The sequence below is a fragment of the Verticillium nonalfalfae genome (assembly GCF_003724135.2).
Source record: "Verticillium nonalfalfae strain VnAa140/NRRL 66861 chromosome Unknown scaffold_113, whole genome shotgun sequence".
In the NCBI taxonomy this organism is placed as follows: domain Eukaryota; kingdom Fungi; phylum Ascomycota; class Sordariomycetes; order Glomerellales; family Plectosphaerellaceae; genus Verticillium; species Verticillium nonalfalfae.
The window spans coordinates 82,909-96,887 of NW_021167338.1; the positions used below are offsets into that span (position 1 = coordinate 82,909).

Below are 13,979 nucleotides of genomic sequence, written 5' to 3' on the forward strand. Positions count from 1 at the left end.
TGAATTCAAGGTAGGGGTATCATCGTGTGAAGAGAACAGGCATACGGTGGCCAGAGTATCAAACTCGGACCGCTTTACATAATGGCACAATCAGAATGCGTGTATCCAGGGCCGTAGTCCTCCATGCCTCGCTCAATGTCATTGGCGCGGATCTTCTCCTTCACTTCCTTGTTGAAGTATTTCCGTAGATACCTATCCAACTCGATATCCAGATTATCTGCATGTATGTACATCAGTAAAAAGATTTGAAATATACCCTCGGGGCGGAAGGATTGAAACATTGGAACTTACCAGCTGAAGCATCCATGACGACGTCAGCTCTGCACAACGGACAATGCTTCTCGCGCCGCCGTTGTATCTTGACAATGCAGCGAATGCAGAAAATATGCTGGCAAGCCAGACGCACAGGGCGATATGCGATGGCGAAACAGACAGGGCAGAGGTAGTCGTTTAGTTGAGGAACAACAGAAACAAGCTCAGTGGACACTTGAGCACACATATCTCTAGCCATGGTACCAGCGAGTAGTTTGTCAGAGCGGATCTGGGCGGGGAACGTCTTGGATACGCCCAGAGACGTGCGCTTGTCAAATTTTTTGAGAATTTTATGAATGGCGGTGCGGTTGATCTCCTGAAATTGGATGTTCTTCAGAAGCAGGGCGTTGAGACGAAGGAAGCGAACAAGCGCCTCTCGGCTCTCCGACATTTTGAACTGGCGAGCGAGATTCCGCTTTGTGACTTCGCCCTGGAACCACTGCAGCTGGCGTGAGGCCGAGTGGCTGTCGCGTGTACCGTGGTCCTGCTCGTAGACGGAAAAAAAGACTTGGGCTTCGAGATAGAGCTCGAAAATGGTTCGCCATCGCGCAAGATCGCTCTTCGAAAGCCGGCTAGGTTTGGTGAGTTGGGAGACGTCCTGCCCGAGAGCCACGATCTCCTTGGTCATGGCGACCTCTTCACTAGCCTGTAGGGCGTCTAGGCCATTGACATCGCTCTGCAGCATGTCGAAGAACTTGCCATCAAAGACGAGCGGAACCTCAAGCTGCTTGCAGAGAGGGTTGGCCGGCGAGGCGCTTGTGGAAATTGCCTCGCCTGAACGATCCAAATCGGCGGGCTCAGTTAGCTTGGCGAAGCTAGCATGCGATTCAGAAGTCGCCGCGTCATCTGTTGACGCTTCTTTCGGTGGTTCTAGTGATCGTTCCAATGGCAGCGCTGGATGCCGTGGCGAGTTTGCCTGCAAAGATGAGATGTGTTCCAAAAAGGTTCGAGAACTTGACGACAAAGATACATCCACTGCTACTCCATCCTGGAGGTGAAGCAGTACAGTGAGCTGGGGCCTCAGAAACTCCGAGCCCTGAGCGACTGGTTTGTGTCAACAAATTGAGTAGGGGATTGAGTGATCGAGTCGGATCGCGTACCTTTCAAGCCATACTCGATGACCAAAGGGGAGTCGCTTTGGGGATCAAGCAGCTGGCGCAACGTCTCAGGGTCCAAGCCGAGATCGTTTAGTTCGCCGGCGACTCTCTTCAGCACCTTTTTCAGTTGGCTGTATGGTATGGCCGACTCGACCCAGTGTGAAGGGAACCCTGTGAGTGACGTGCATGTCAGCGAGAGTCACGGTCAACTCAGCTCATTGATGCTGAGCATGAGGACGTACCTACCTTCACGCGAAAGGGTCTCTTTGAAGTCGTGTGCGAACTTCATTGTCACGTCGGTGGTCACGCTTCATTCGCCTTCATTTCCAAGGGCGACGGAGGGGGGCAGGATATGGGGCAGGTGAGGTGCTTTTGTACCGGGTCAGGCGATGAGTCGCGACACTGCTTAACATGCAAAGCAGAGCCATAGGCCAGTCTGGATCCCAGTTGCCCAAGTTCCTGCGCACCATGCCTCACAGGGCATAGCCCAGCCGCGATCCCGGGTCGGATCAGTCGCACCCTCCCACATGTGTAGTGCAGGGGCAGCCCCTGGCCCTCGCAAACTCCAATGAACTAATTTTTATGATGGCTGTCTTGCGTAATGGGGTGAAAATTGTGTCCCCATGTTATGCCGGCCACGCCCGTGTGACCTCGTACTTCTCAGCCGACCTCGCGTCCCATCCCTCATGCCTGTTTGTTAGTTCGATGTACATACTTAGGTAGTCAACGATAAATGTGTTGCCGCAACATTGTCTGTGCACTCAGCTCGACAAACCAAGACAAGAGCTTCGGTGCCTTCGTAGAAGAGGAGCTAAAGCCCCCGTATGTCTGACCATGGCAAGTACACAATTGAACACCTGTTCGAGTGGCTTTCTTAAAGCCTCTGACCTTACTGCCAGGCACGCCGCGGCCTGTAGCATGCTGACAGACAGTGTCAGAACCCCACATAACAGGCTGGTCGATCAGCACTGTGCCAGGACAGCCGCCTACCAATGGTCGGCTGGTGGTATGTGCAAACATCGCGGGGCAAGGTGGGGGTTGATCACAAGCCTTTGGTTCTTTTCCATGATGATGGCATTGATGACACAACCTGTGACTGTACATATTCTTACCAAACGCAACGCGAACGCTGCCGCGTTGAAGCGCTCCTTACCGCCACTATAGTCGCTCAAACACAGAGCCCTGGCGGCAGGTTGCCACATATCATTTTTCGCAATGGGCGCCCAGCAGTCCTCGGATCGCCACGAGGAACAATCTGGTGGTGGCCTTGCGGTAGCTAAGATATGCTATTATGAACTCCTTGGAGTCGATCGTGAAGCTACCGACGAAGAGTAAAGCTGTCGCCTCCGTATTCTATGCCCTGCTGATATTTTCATAGGATTAAGAAGAGTTATCGAAGGAAAGCGCTCGAGCTCCACCCGGATCGAAACTACGACGATGTCGAAAATGCCACCCGTCGCTTCGCCGAGATCCAATCTGCCTATGAGGTTCTATCCGACCCTCAGGAGAGGGCTTGGTACGATTCGCACAGAGAGGCCATATTGCGAGGCGCGGAGGCCGATGATTACGACCACCCCCCCGAGTTCAACAATGTACGCCTGACGTCTACGGAGGATATCCTTTCGCTCATCCGCCGCTTCAACTCGACGGTGCCGTTCACCGATGATCCCATGGGATTTTATGGTATACTAAACGAAACATTCGCTCATTTGGCGGATGAGGAAGACGCTGTCAGGGATTCCAACTCTGTTCATAGGGTTGACTATCCCTCGTTCGGTGAATCGAGCGATGAGTATGAGCCCAATGTTAAGGCATTCTACGCAAATTGGGCGGGCTTCTCTACTGTAAAAACATTCGCTTGGAAGGATAAATACCGACTTTCCGATGCCCCAGATCGCCGCGTGCGGCGGGCTATGGAGAAGGAGAATAAAAAGATGCGCGACGATGCTATCAAGGAGTTCAACGATGCGGTCAGGTTTCTCGTCACATTTGCCCGAAAGCGCGACCCCCGCTATCTCCCGAACTCGCAAACTGATGCCGAACGCCAGTCTGCGCTGCGAAATGCTGCTGCTGCACAAGCAGCGCGGTCTCGGGCCGCGAACATGGAGAAGTTGGCGGAGGATCATTTGGTGCCCGAATGGGCCCAGTCTCGACAAGATGATGCCGATGCGGGTAGCTTTACCCAGAGCGAAGAGGAGTCCGAAGTTGAGCACATAGAGTGCGTCGTCTGCGATAAGACTTTCAAAAGTGAGAAGTCATTTGAGGCACACGAGAGGAGCAAGAAGCATCTCAAAGCAGTCCAGCAGCTTCGGCGCCAGATGCGGGCAGAAGATGTGGACATGAATGTTGAGGTTCTTCCAGGGACCTCGGGTGAGACTGCAGCAGACCTCAGGGACAGCGGCGACCAAATGGTTCACTCTGGGGATGAGGAGGTGAGGTCTGTTGACGGGCTCGACGTACACGATGTGCAGACGCACTTACACGTGGCTGGAGGCGGGGAGTCCAAGACAGCAGTATTGCCCACAGATGGTGACTATGTCGACAACGTATCGAATACTGACGACGACGACGGTGACGATGACGACGATGACGAGTACGCATCTCGTGCTGTCGTTGAGGGAAGAATTGCGGGCGTCGGAGACACTAAAGATGGGCTGGATGGCAACTACATACTAAACACAGACAAAGATAGCGGTTTTAGTGTGGATGAAAGGAATCACCTCGACATACCTGCCAAGAAACCAGGCAAGGCGAAAGCCAAGCGGGAGAAAAAGGCGGCACGTGAGGCTGCTGCACAACTTGAAGAGGTATGTGCTTGTGAACTCTGATCGTTGAGTGGAACCTGGATCTCGAATCTAACCATTTGTTCTAGCCACAACATCTTTGCGGTGTGTGCCATGAGGCATTTCCATCCAAAACAAAACTGTTCAGCCACATACGTGATGAAGATCATGCCGCGCCGAAAACCACAGGCATACCCAACACGAAGACGCGGAAAAAGAAGCGATGAACCACCATGCTGCGGTGAAAGGACCTTCACACCAAATAGGAATCAATCGAAAGGAACCACAGTAATATCGATAGATAGATCATACAACTCCATAAAAGCAGACCCAAGACCCACTCCATAAACACCACCGCATGCTTATCTTTAGATGCGTCAATCCGTGAATATCCTCGGCTCAACCTAACGCCCAAGAGACACACCAGTGATATGCTACCACTTCATCGTACTACTGTTGTGTGGACAGCAGGGCCATTCAGGCTCCCGAAACAATGCCTTCGTCGTCATCGCTCAGCAGCTCGACTTCATCGATGGCACCCGCACGACCCCCGGCTGCTCCGTGATGGACAGGATCATAGTCTGCTACGTGGATGACGGCCTTGCCCTGGACGTGCTTGACATTTCGCTTCCATTCATCCCAGTCGTCCTCATCATGGATGACGAAACCGATCAGCATGCTGGGATCCATCTCTCGGACGTGTAGTCGGCGAAGCCGGCGAGTGTGGACAGAATCCACGTCCACCTGTGCGTACAGGGTAGGATCCTGGTGATATGGTAGTGCGGTCCTGGTGTGATGGGGATCGAGGTAGAAAAGAAAAGAGCCCTGTGCTCCGATAAAATAGTGCGACGATGAAGGTCGCCCGCTGCAAGAGATTTAGAAAATATTATCAACCACCCGAGGTGCTCACTTACCCGGCAATGCCAATTGATTGCGGCATCTGTAAGGCTGCAATGAGCGCGTCCCAATATACAGGTGTGATTTTGTCGATGCCGAGCCGCGTCCCAACAAGGATGAGAGTTGGATGAAATGTTTCCCCGCTGGGCTTTGCGATGTCCAAGAACCTATCTTCATATACATCCGGTCCATCGCCAGTTGAATACACTCGAAGATGGGTCTCAGTCGCATTGACCAAGGCTCTGTGGGAGAGTGTCAGTGTTCGAGGCGAACCTGGTTCGTGGGTTCTACAGGCTGGGTAGCTTACTTGATGCATCGGGCTGTAGCTGAAGGGCCAAACCACTCCCCAGGATATTTCCCACACGCGACCGCGCCATGCTGTACGAAACGATGGATTGAATAGGGTGCTTTCGGATCATCGGCGAATTTGGACAGTAGCTGTCGCTCTTTCTCTGGTACGACACCGCGACGCCAATCTATAGTTGATCGTTAGATATGTCTGAGCAGAAGGGAGAATGCACGAATACCTCTACCAAGGTCTAAAACAGCCATGGCATTGGCTAATAGGCTTTGTCCTGATCGAATCATGCAACCCCATCCAGTATCAGATGAGTATCCGGCTTGATCCATGAACTGGCTCTTGATCCGCATTGATAACGAGAGGACCGATGCTGCACGAGGATCAGTAGACTTTGCAATAGGCTCAAAGTCGGATCTGTATGTCATCCAAAACTTAGATTCAAAGTCATCCAAGAACGCTGACGGCCACCCTCCGTCTTGATTCATGGCCTCTTCGTAAGCGAGAGAAGAAGAAGAGAAGCTGCTCGTTTGCGACTCCGGTGGAGTTTCCGGGGCATTTCCTGGGACTACTGTATCTCCGTGTTTCGTTTGCGCTTCTCTGTCTGCTACCAGGTGCGAGGTAGCATGGCCGGTCTCTAGTCTTGTTCGACTGTCCTTCGGGTTCAAGGTATACGAGTTGCCCAGACACCACGCAGGTTGATCGTCAACCTGGTCATTGCAAGGCTCAGGGTCCCAGAACATCTGCACTATGCGGCGATAACGACCCATGTCAACCCCGGGTATATTTGATTCCATGTTCGCCCGAGGACCGCTATATGTGTCGAGAGTATGGGCGATCGGTTGTAGAAGGCTGTGTCTTGTTGTACACTTGGGGGCTAGAACTTTCGTTGTCAAACAGATGACAAGTATCTGCACTAGCGACTATTTGAAAGGCAACACTGCCGCATTTGCGGTGGCGGTATAGTGTGTTTCCTCGGGGAGAAAGGCTCATCCGTGGGATGGCCAGGAGATGCATCCAGGTAGAATCAACATCACGGTCAGCTCCGAGCTGCTTGATCCTGTGACGCAGTTGAGGGGCGAGATAAGATAAGACAATGATTGGGTTGCGCTTAGACGCAGCGTGCCGGTGTTTGTTCACACTGTACACACGTGATTGTTTTCTACTTCGCCATATAGGTACCTAGAGAGAGGTGTTGGAACAACACCAAGGTTCATAGGCCCGTGAGGCTTGATGGCAATTATACTCATTTAGCGACCTGGATTAACGCGCTTTAGTCACTATTTAGATCACATGCTCGAGTCGGCCTGGTGACTTTGATTGCAATCTATGAATGTTGATACCGTAGGGGAAGTCTTGTATGATATCGTCAAATCCTTGCTCAAGGGTACAAAATGTCCTGTAGATGAATATTTTGCTTGCACCGTATCATTCGATGATATGCCTAAGAAACCTTACCTACCTAGGTAGGTCAGAGTCAGGTCGAGCCATGGCGCCTGCTAAAATAGCACGTCTACCTAAGCCCCTACACCAGTATATGATGCTGTACATGTAGTCGGTGGGCCCTAGTCTTCTTTCTGCCTCGACTCCAGTCAGGCTCTGCCTACCTTGCGCGTTTACCTAATCAATTATACCTGTCCTTGAAACATTGGGGGTCCATGTCATTGCGAGGACGACTAGATTGTGATCTTACGGTCATTATCATCATCATTCCGCTCGTAACCCTTGCTTTTAAACTCGTTTACCCAAACTCGTATAAAGTGGGTTCCATCTGCGCATGGATTTGCCACACGGGACCTTTTTCTCCCAGTCCATGAAACTTGTACAAAGAACCGTGGCCACCCCGAACTCACCCATTGTTCATAAATCAGCATGCCACGACCAGGTTTTAGAGGTGGAAGTCGTAGAGGCTCGAGTAGAGGCGGTGCAGGCCGCAACCCCTCCTCTCGGGGCCTCGCAGATGCTCAGTCGTATGCAACAGAGCCATCATACAGTGAGTAGCGATATGCGACATCGAATGATATCCTGGCTCATCGACCTTGTATGCCAACGACTAACACCTATCTAGCTCCGACGGTCTTCTCACTAGCCGACGAGGCTCGATCAACAGCTCATGGACATACTCCCTGGAGTGCTGGCACTCGGCTTCGCAACCAGCCCGTCAACTTTGTGAGTGCGGGGGCTGTCGATCCTCTCAAACAGCTAGAAGACCAGCTCCAACGCCTGGAAAGAGATCTACAATCCAAGGCCAATGACGCTCTGGATGGCCTGTCGCGCCAGGCACCCACGTCCATGCTAGATGTCACCCCCCAACAAGCCGACATAGTATCTGATCATATGACTCCCATGGTTGTCCAGTGCCCAACGTTTGATATTCCATCAGCTGGCCCCTGGGAAGGCTTGGGATCCACGTCAGATCATGTCGAAGAGGATTATGCGTCCCAGCACAGCAGGCCAGTGTCTCCAATATTCAATTCAACTGCGCTCAAAGATAACCTTGCTTCTGCCGAGGCCAATGAAGTTGCTGTCGCAATGACTGAGCCCCCATCAAGTCCATTGACTTTCTTCATCGACACCAACGGAGATCCCTCACACCGCCGTCAGAAAAGTGTACCCGAGGATACTCAGCAGCTATCCACACTAGAGTCGAGTGGCGATTCGAGCGACGAGGTCATCTTGTTTAGAGGACGTAACAAAATGGGGCCAAAGAGTCGTCAAATCGTCCCACAGAAGCCAAATAGGCCTCATGCGAAGCAGCAAAAGAAGGCTTTCGATCTCAGGGACATTCAAAAAGAGGTACACCAGCTCGTTATGGATCCCGATATTCGTGGCCCTGCGGCAGTGGAAACTCAAGTACCGTCGCCAAACTTGCCTAGTAAGAACAGGAAAAAAAGCCAGAAACACAAGGTGAGAGCGAATGGCGACCCAAGACAAACAGAGGACACCAGTAAGGAACAGGAAGCAATACTGGCTGATTACATTGACAACATGCGCGAAAATGGCGATGATCTGGGCTTGATCACGAGTCAAGGTCATGCAAAACGTGATATTGGCGGTTCGGACATGGACATGCACGTGGAGAACGGCTTGCATTCAGCGCAGGATGATGATAAGTCAGGGCTGAGTGGAGATGCTGCTTCCCTAGCCGGGTCCTCGAAATCCATTGACGATCTTGACGCTATGGATCACGAATTCAAGCAGCATGAGGCACATACAAGGTTGACCGATAGCGACTTTCTTCTTGCCAAAATGCTTGCTTCGGGCGAGGCAACCGATGCATACAGCTCGCAAGATGACGAATACGATGATCTTGATTTCATGGAATGGGGCGATGCAATCACCAAGCGCACACGTAAACCGAAAAAGGGGAAGCTCCCGGTGTTCAACGTATCGGATTCTGAACTCGAGGCTGTCCTGCAGTCCACATACAACAACGACAGACTCAAAAAAGCCGAGAGAAAGAAAGAGCGCGAAAAGTTGCGCGCGCAAGGCTTACTCGGCAAGAAGAGCAAACCGGAGGACTTACGTGTCAAGTATCCGCAAGGTATGGGCATCGAGCAGATTGCCCAAGAACTCGAAAACTTCTTGAAGAATAGTCAGGCAAGGTGAGTGTGCCACCGATAACCTACACCCATGTCTTCAGCTGACCGGTTCGAACTCAAAAGCTTGGCACTGCCTCCAATGGACAACCATGCCAGGAAGGTATTGCACGAGTTGGCCAACAAGTTCAACATCAAGTCCAAGTCAACGGGATCCGGCGACCAACGCCGGCCTACCCTGTACAGAACGGCCAGAACCTTGCAGTATTCAGCGGACAATTTTGACCAAGCCATTGGTCGTGTGGGCCGCAAATACTTCCCTCGTAAGGATCTGGGCTCGCGATGGGGTGGCGGTCGGGGATCCGCACGTCGTGGTGGTGGTCAGCCGGATACAGGCTATCGTGATGGCGAGGTCGTTGGAGGTTCTGCTCCGGAACTGGGTCAAGAAAACCGCGGTCGCGCTATGTTGGAGAAGATGGGCTGGAGTACAGGAACAGCCTTGGGGTCTATGGATAACAAGGGCATCCTGCAACCTGTCGAGCAAAAGGTTAAAAGAGGCAAGGCCGGCCTTGGCTGATCCCGGTCGATTCGACACTACACGAAGCCGAGATCGACATATCATGCATCCTGTAAAAGTTGCTCAATGGCAGAAAGCATACACTGGCGTGCAGATGCGCGAGTCTGGTGTTGATGAAAATCATATGCACGATTTCATTTCGTCCGAAACCCTATTCTCAAGGTATAGTACAGCCGCGAACCCCGATTGACCGTGAAGACATTGCCCCCAAAAAAGCAGACCATCCGTAACGCATTAAGAGACCCAAAGCCAAGCTGAATCGATTGACGGGTCTCAACTCAAGACACCCAGTGTCAAGCAAATCCAATGCCCGAAAAGAAAAACACTGCGAACAAGTCGCTTATTTCGTGGACGAGGAGTACTTGGTGACGGCCTTGGTGCCCTCAGAAACGGCGTGCTTGGCCAGCTCACCGGGGAGAATAAGGCGAACACTGGTTATGTTTAGAACAAGCGTTGACCGGGAGCATAGAGTGTAACTTACGAGGTCTGGATCTCCCTGGAGGAGATGGTGGACTTCTTGTTGTAGGCGGCAAGCTTGCTGGCTTCGGTGGCGACACGCTCGAAAATGTCTAATGAAGTATTAGATCCGCAGATGTCGCGGTTGGGGTCTGGAGCTTACCGTTGACGAAAGAGTTCAGGATGGACATGGCACGGTTCGAGATACCAGTGTCGGGGTGGACCTGCTTGAGGACTAAATCGGTGTTAGAACAGACGCGTGGAGAAAAGCGGACCGGGCGCACAACACGCGGTGAGAACGCGATGAGCCGAAGGAAAGGGAGGGCATCTACTACTACGAACCCTTGTAGATGTAAGAAGAGTATGTCTCCTTGCGAGTCTTGGTGCGCTTCTTCTTGTCGCCGCTGGCAGCGGTCTTCTTGCCGGCATCCTTCTTCTCAGGAGCCTTGGAGGCAGTAGCGGGGGCCTTGCTGGCGGGCTTCTTGTCGGCGGCCTTGGGGGGCATTTTGACGGACTGTGTGTGGATGATTTGAAATTCGTTGAAAGTATCAGATGGATGCGGTTGGGCGGGTGCAGTTAATCGTTGTTGGGACAGCTGGTGGATGTGAAAAGTGGAAGAGATGGTGATGGAGATGGAGAACGGGGGGTGGCCGTGGGCTTTTGTAGCTGGACGCGACGGGCGCTAGCGCCGTTACTGATCTGGGTGCACAGAGGAGAGTGATTCGGGGAGGCGTGGCTTGGGGGGGAAAGCGCGGGTGGGGTACTGGTTGCTGCGACGCGCCAGAAAATGCGTGACGGGACGTGGTTGGTTTGCAGGGGTCCCGAATAATCGTGCCAGCATCCTGGCCACTCGAACGCGCTAGTCCAGCGCTACATACAGCTCGAAGCAGTATTGCAAAACTATCCACCAGGCCAGTGAAGTCCATCTGCGAGCTTATCTTGCGGCCACCAGATCACATACTGACCACGAATCCACACAAGACATCAAATGGGAACACAGCCCATGTGTCATTTGTTTGCCGGACCGGCTGCAGGGGCTGCTGCCACTTGACGGAACAGAGCAACGCGTGAAATTGGTTGCAGCGCCTTGGCAAAGGTAGACAAGGCTGAAGCGCGAAGGTGGCAGATATCCGACCATGTATTTTACAATGTCCCGCCCACTCCGCAGTCCCCATAAGTGAAGAAGAAGAATTGAAGCATCACTTTGTGGGGCAAACGATCAAAGCTCCTTACAAACTAAGGAACAGAAAAATATGCCAGTTGCGACCCGTGCTGTACAAGGCTCGGCCACCCCGTGGAGGCTTACACCGAAGACGGAACGCGCAGAACGATCATCGATTCAACAAAAGATATACATACCAGAACCTTGGTGCTTCAGGTTAGATAATGAGGACTGGAGGTCCTCTTACTTCGAGGACAAGTACCTGGTGCTCAATAACTCGTTGTACAGGGTTTCCGGTGTTCAAACCCGCAGGTCAGCGCGGTTACTCAACAAGAACCTCCATTGGCAAAATGAGCACCTTCGTAAGAACCAGTAGCGGGGAGTATTGATCCAGTCACCGGGGAGAGAAATGCGCAGGGGGAAGAGGGGCTTGCGGAGGGAGAAGCAGAGGGAGGGGCTGGGTATATACACCGTTGAACACCAGGCACCTAATTGCCAGGTGTCTGAGCATTGAGGGCCGGGGAGTACGTACCTTTCGTGCACCTTTCCAATAATGGTGCAGGTGCGACCCCAATAATGATGCACGTCGACAACAACAGGCTGTGGCCCAATCGGGACTAGCCCCCAAACACGCTTGGTGATCTGGGAGCTCACTGATCCGACGCGAAAACTACTTAACTTCTGTAACCCCCGCCGACGTCCCGCTCTCCCCTTTCATCCATCTTTCCCATTCTCACCCTCCACTACATACAGCTACCCAGACGCGTCTTCTCCGCTGTCAATAACTGAAACCAACTTTTTCTCCCAAATCAACTACTCATCAAAATGACTGGAGGCGGCAAGTCCGGCGGTAAGGCCAGCGGTTCCAAGAACGCGCAGTCGTAAGTAGCCCGTTCGCTTTGCATGCTGTGCCGGTTCGCATCGGCCAGCTTTGCTTGACGTGTTATCTGGTACTAACATTCGTTTGCAGTCGTTCATCGAAGGCAGGCCTGGCCTTCCCTGTCGGTCGTGTCCACCGTCTGCTCCGAAAGGGCAACTACGCTCAGCGTGTTGGTGCTGGCGCCCCCGTCTATCTCGCCGCCGTTCTCGAGTACCTCGCTGCTGAGATTCTCGAGCTGGCCGGCAACGCCGCCCGCGACAACAAGAAGACTCGTATCATTCCTCGTCATCTCCAGCTGGCCATCCGCAACGATGAGGAGTTGAACAAGCTTCTCGGACACGTCACCATCGCACAAGGTGGTGTTTTGCCCAACATCCATCAGAGTGAGTCTTCATCAATGTATGCAACTACCACATATTCTGACAGTATATCACAGACCTTCTGCCTAAGAAGTCTGGCAAGACTGGCAAGAACCAGAGCCAAGAGCTGTAATCTTGGTGGCGGTTTTGGCTTTTCTTTCCTGCTGGTCGGCTGCGCTTTGGGTTGTCATGACATCGGGGTCTCGGTTCAGGGTTCAGGGTTGATTTTTCGCGTTTGGGTTGTACAATAATCCCCCACGGCTTTTAAGGCCGGCATGGTGATGAATGAGAATACCTTCAGAAGTTCATTCCACGATTATTGCTTCTTGGTTGCTCCGTAAACTTATCCCGTCTCACATGTTTTGGATATAGGTGTAGGGTAAGAAAACGCGAGTGCGTAAACTCGGTTATCCATTTCGGGTTTATTGCCAGTCTTTCGTGTTTGGCATCGATCCGTCGTGTTAGCCACAGTGCCTTGCACGACTCTAGCATTTTGCGCCATCGTCGAGACGATTCAAAATAGGAGCGAAAATGTCTCCTCCTGACGGATTGTGAGCACCGTTTTCTTGTTTCTGACGGTCTTATATACACTAGTTTTACTACCAAGCTAATCTCCACATCATTAATACCGGTTGCATGCTCAGAACTTGAGTGGGGGAGGAGCTACGAGTAAGTTAGCCTTCATGTTATTTGGTGGCGGCAAACGAAATATTTCGGGAAACGTACGCTCAAGAATTGGCGGAGGGAGGTTTCTCTCATATTTCGAACCTGCATTGGAATAGTTGGGTTAACATTCAGGGTGAAGAAACACAATTCCATCCACGGGGACACATACCACCAGGTGCGGTTGGCGGAGTGTACGGATCAGGGTGCTTCCATCTCTCCAGAAGCTTCTCGGTCTCTGCTAGCAGTTCCTGTTCGGTACATAGTCAGTCTAAAGCTTGGCGGATGGGGCATTGTCGTGATGAATTGTATCGTACCCTCTTCTGGCGCGCGTCCGTAACCTTCCGGTTCGCCTCAAAGAGAGACCGGATGTAGAGCGCCTGGCCTCTCCAAAGATGACGGTGGACTGCCCAGTCAAGTGAGAGCTTCAGAGACCGTCGGTAGAGCGACCTGTTCAAGGGACACGTTAGGAACATTGTGGTTGCTCGAGGGATACTTGATGTGGCTCACAGAGCAGCTTGTCGCGTCGACATGGTGATATGTTGAGAGATGCTGGCTTACGAAGCAGCACAATGAACAGCGTGGCGGATCTGGTTCGTGAGGAGGGAGCCTACGGGCGAGAGGGGTCGATGACGAAAACCAATCGAATCCAGAAGACAGCTTCATGGACTGGGGATAGATGTCGTTGGGACCAGCAGCAGTCCGTAGAAAAGAGGTTTGATGTCCTCAGGCATGTCTGGTATGTGGTGCTGACTAAGCGTTCGGAGGATCCTCCTTTGGCCAATGAATTCCCGACTATATGTGATGCTGCGATTTGCAGTGGTCAGGGAAATTGAGTTACCAGAGCACCAAGACCTTCATTCAGTATAACTCCTCAAATACCCTGGGGTTGAGATTTGAATAGAAACATGATCTTAAAATGCATGGCTCGATCGTGGCCGCCTAGGCTCCACTTA

General features: G+C 52.2%; 7 protein-coding genes across 7 annotated transcripts; 3 read left to right on the plus strand and 4 right to left on the minus strand.

Annotated features, from left to right (window-relative positions):
- Positions 1 to 74: 74 nt before the first annotated feature.
- On the minus strand, positions 75 to 1,698 carry D7B24_000854 (uncharacterized protein; the record flags this gene model as incomplete). Its single annotated transcript, XM_028635102.1, has 4 exons — positions 75 to 217; positions 292 to 1,356; positions 1,413 to 1,580; positions 1,656 to 1,698. The coding sequence occupies 4 exons, from the start codon at positions 1,696 to 1,698 to the stop codon at positions 75 to 77; spliced, it is 1,419 nt and encodes a 472-aa protein (XP_028492344.1).
- Positions 1,699 to 2,624: 926 nt separating this feature from the next.
- DNAJC21 (DnaJ sub C member 21) lies at positions 2,625 to 4,419 on the plus strand (the record flags this gene model as incomplete). The annotated part of the gene is made up of 3 exons (XM_028635103.1): positions 2,625 to 2,740; positions 2,788 to 4,216; positions 4,282 to 4,419. The coding sequence occupies 3 exons, from the start codon at positions 2,625 to 2,627 to the stop codon at positions 4,417 to 4,419; spliced, it is 1,683 nt and encodes a 560-aa protein (XP_028492345.1).
- Positions 4,420 to 4,669: 250 nt separating this feature from the next.
- On the minus strand, positions 4,670 to 6,184 carry ATG4 (Cysteine protease atg4; the record flags this gene model as incomplete). The annotated part of the gene is made up of 4 exons (XM_028635104.1): positions 4,670 to 5,057; positions 5,107 to 5,331; positions 5,397 to 5,565; positions 5,617 to 6,184. 4 exons carry the CDS (start codon positions 6,182 to 6,184, stop codon positions 4,670 to 4,672), a joined length of 1,350 nt encoding a protein of 449 aa, XP_028492346.1.
- Positions 6,185 to 7,259: 1,075 nt separating this feature from the next.
- Positions 7,260 to 9,503, plus strand: D7B24_000857 (uncharacterized protein; the record flags this gene model as incomplete). The annotated part of the gene is made up of 3 exons (XM_028635105.1): positions 7,260 to 7,380; positions 7,456 to 8,992; positions 9,053 to 9,503. The coding sequence occupies 3 exons, from the start codon at positions 7,260 to 7,262 to the stop codon at positions 9,501 to 9,503; spliced, it is 2,109 nt and encodes a 702-aa protein (XP_028492347.1).
- Positions 9,504 to 9,843: 340 nt separating this feature from the next.
- On the minus strand, positions 9,844 to 10,464 carry HTB1 (histone H2B; the record flags this gene model as incomplete). The annotated part of the gene is made up of 4 exons (XM_028635106.1): positions 9,844 to 9,934; positions 9,985 to 10,072; positions 10,123 to 10,194; positions 10,302 to 10,464. 4 exons carry the CDS (start codon positions 10,462 to 10,464, stop codon positions 9,844 to 9,846), a joined length of 414 nt encoding a protein of 137 aa, XP_028492348.1.
- A 1,482-nt stretch (positions 10,465 to 11,946) lies between these two features.
- HTA1 (histone H2A) lies at positions 11,947 to 12,611 on the plus strand (the record flags this gene model as incomplete). Its single annotated transcript, XM_028635107.1, has 2 exons — positions 11,947 to 12,002; positions 12,092 to 12,611. The coding sequence occupies 2 exons, from the start codon at positions 11,947 to 11,949 to the stop codon at positions 12,609 to 12,611; spliced, it is 576 nt and encodes a 191-aa protein (XP_028492349.1).
- A 389-nt stretch (positions 12,612 to 13,000) lies between these two features.
- On the minus strand, positions 13,001 to 13,556 carry D7B24_000860 (uncharacterized protein; the record flags this gene model as incomplete). The annotated part of the gene is made up of 5 exons (XM_028635108.1): positions 13,001 to 13,023; positions 13,087 to 13,128; positions 13,196 to 13,274; positions 13,341 to 13,473; positions 13,534 to 13,556. 5 exons carry the CDS (start codon positions 13,554 to 13,556, stop codon positions 13,001 to 13,003), a joined length of 300 nt encoding a protein of 99 aa, XP_028492350.1.
- Positions 13,557 to 13,979: the final 423 nt, after the last annotated feature.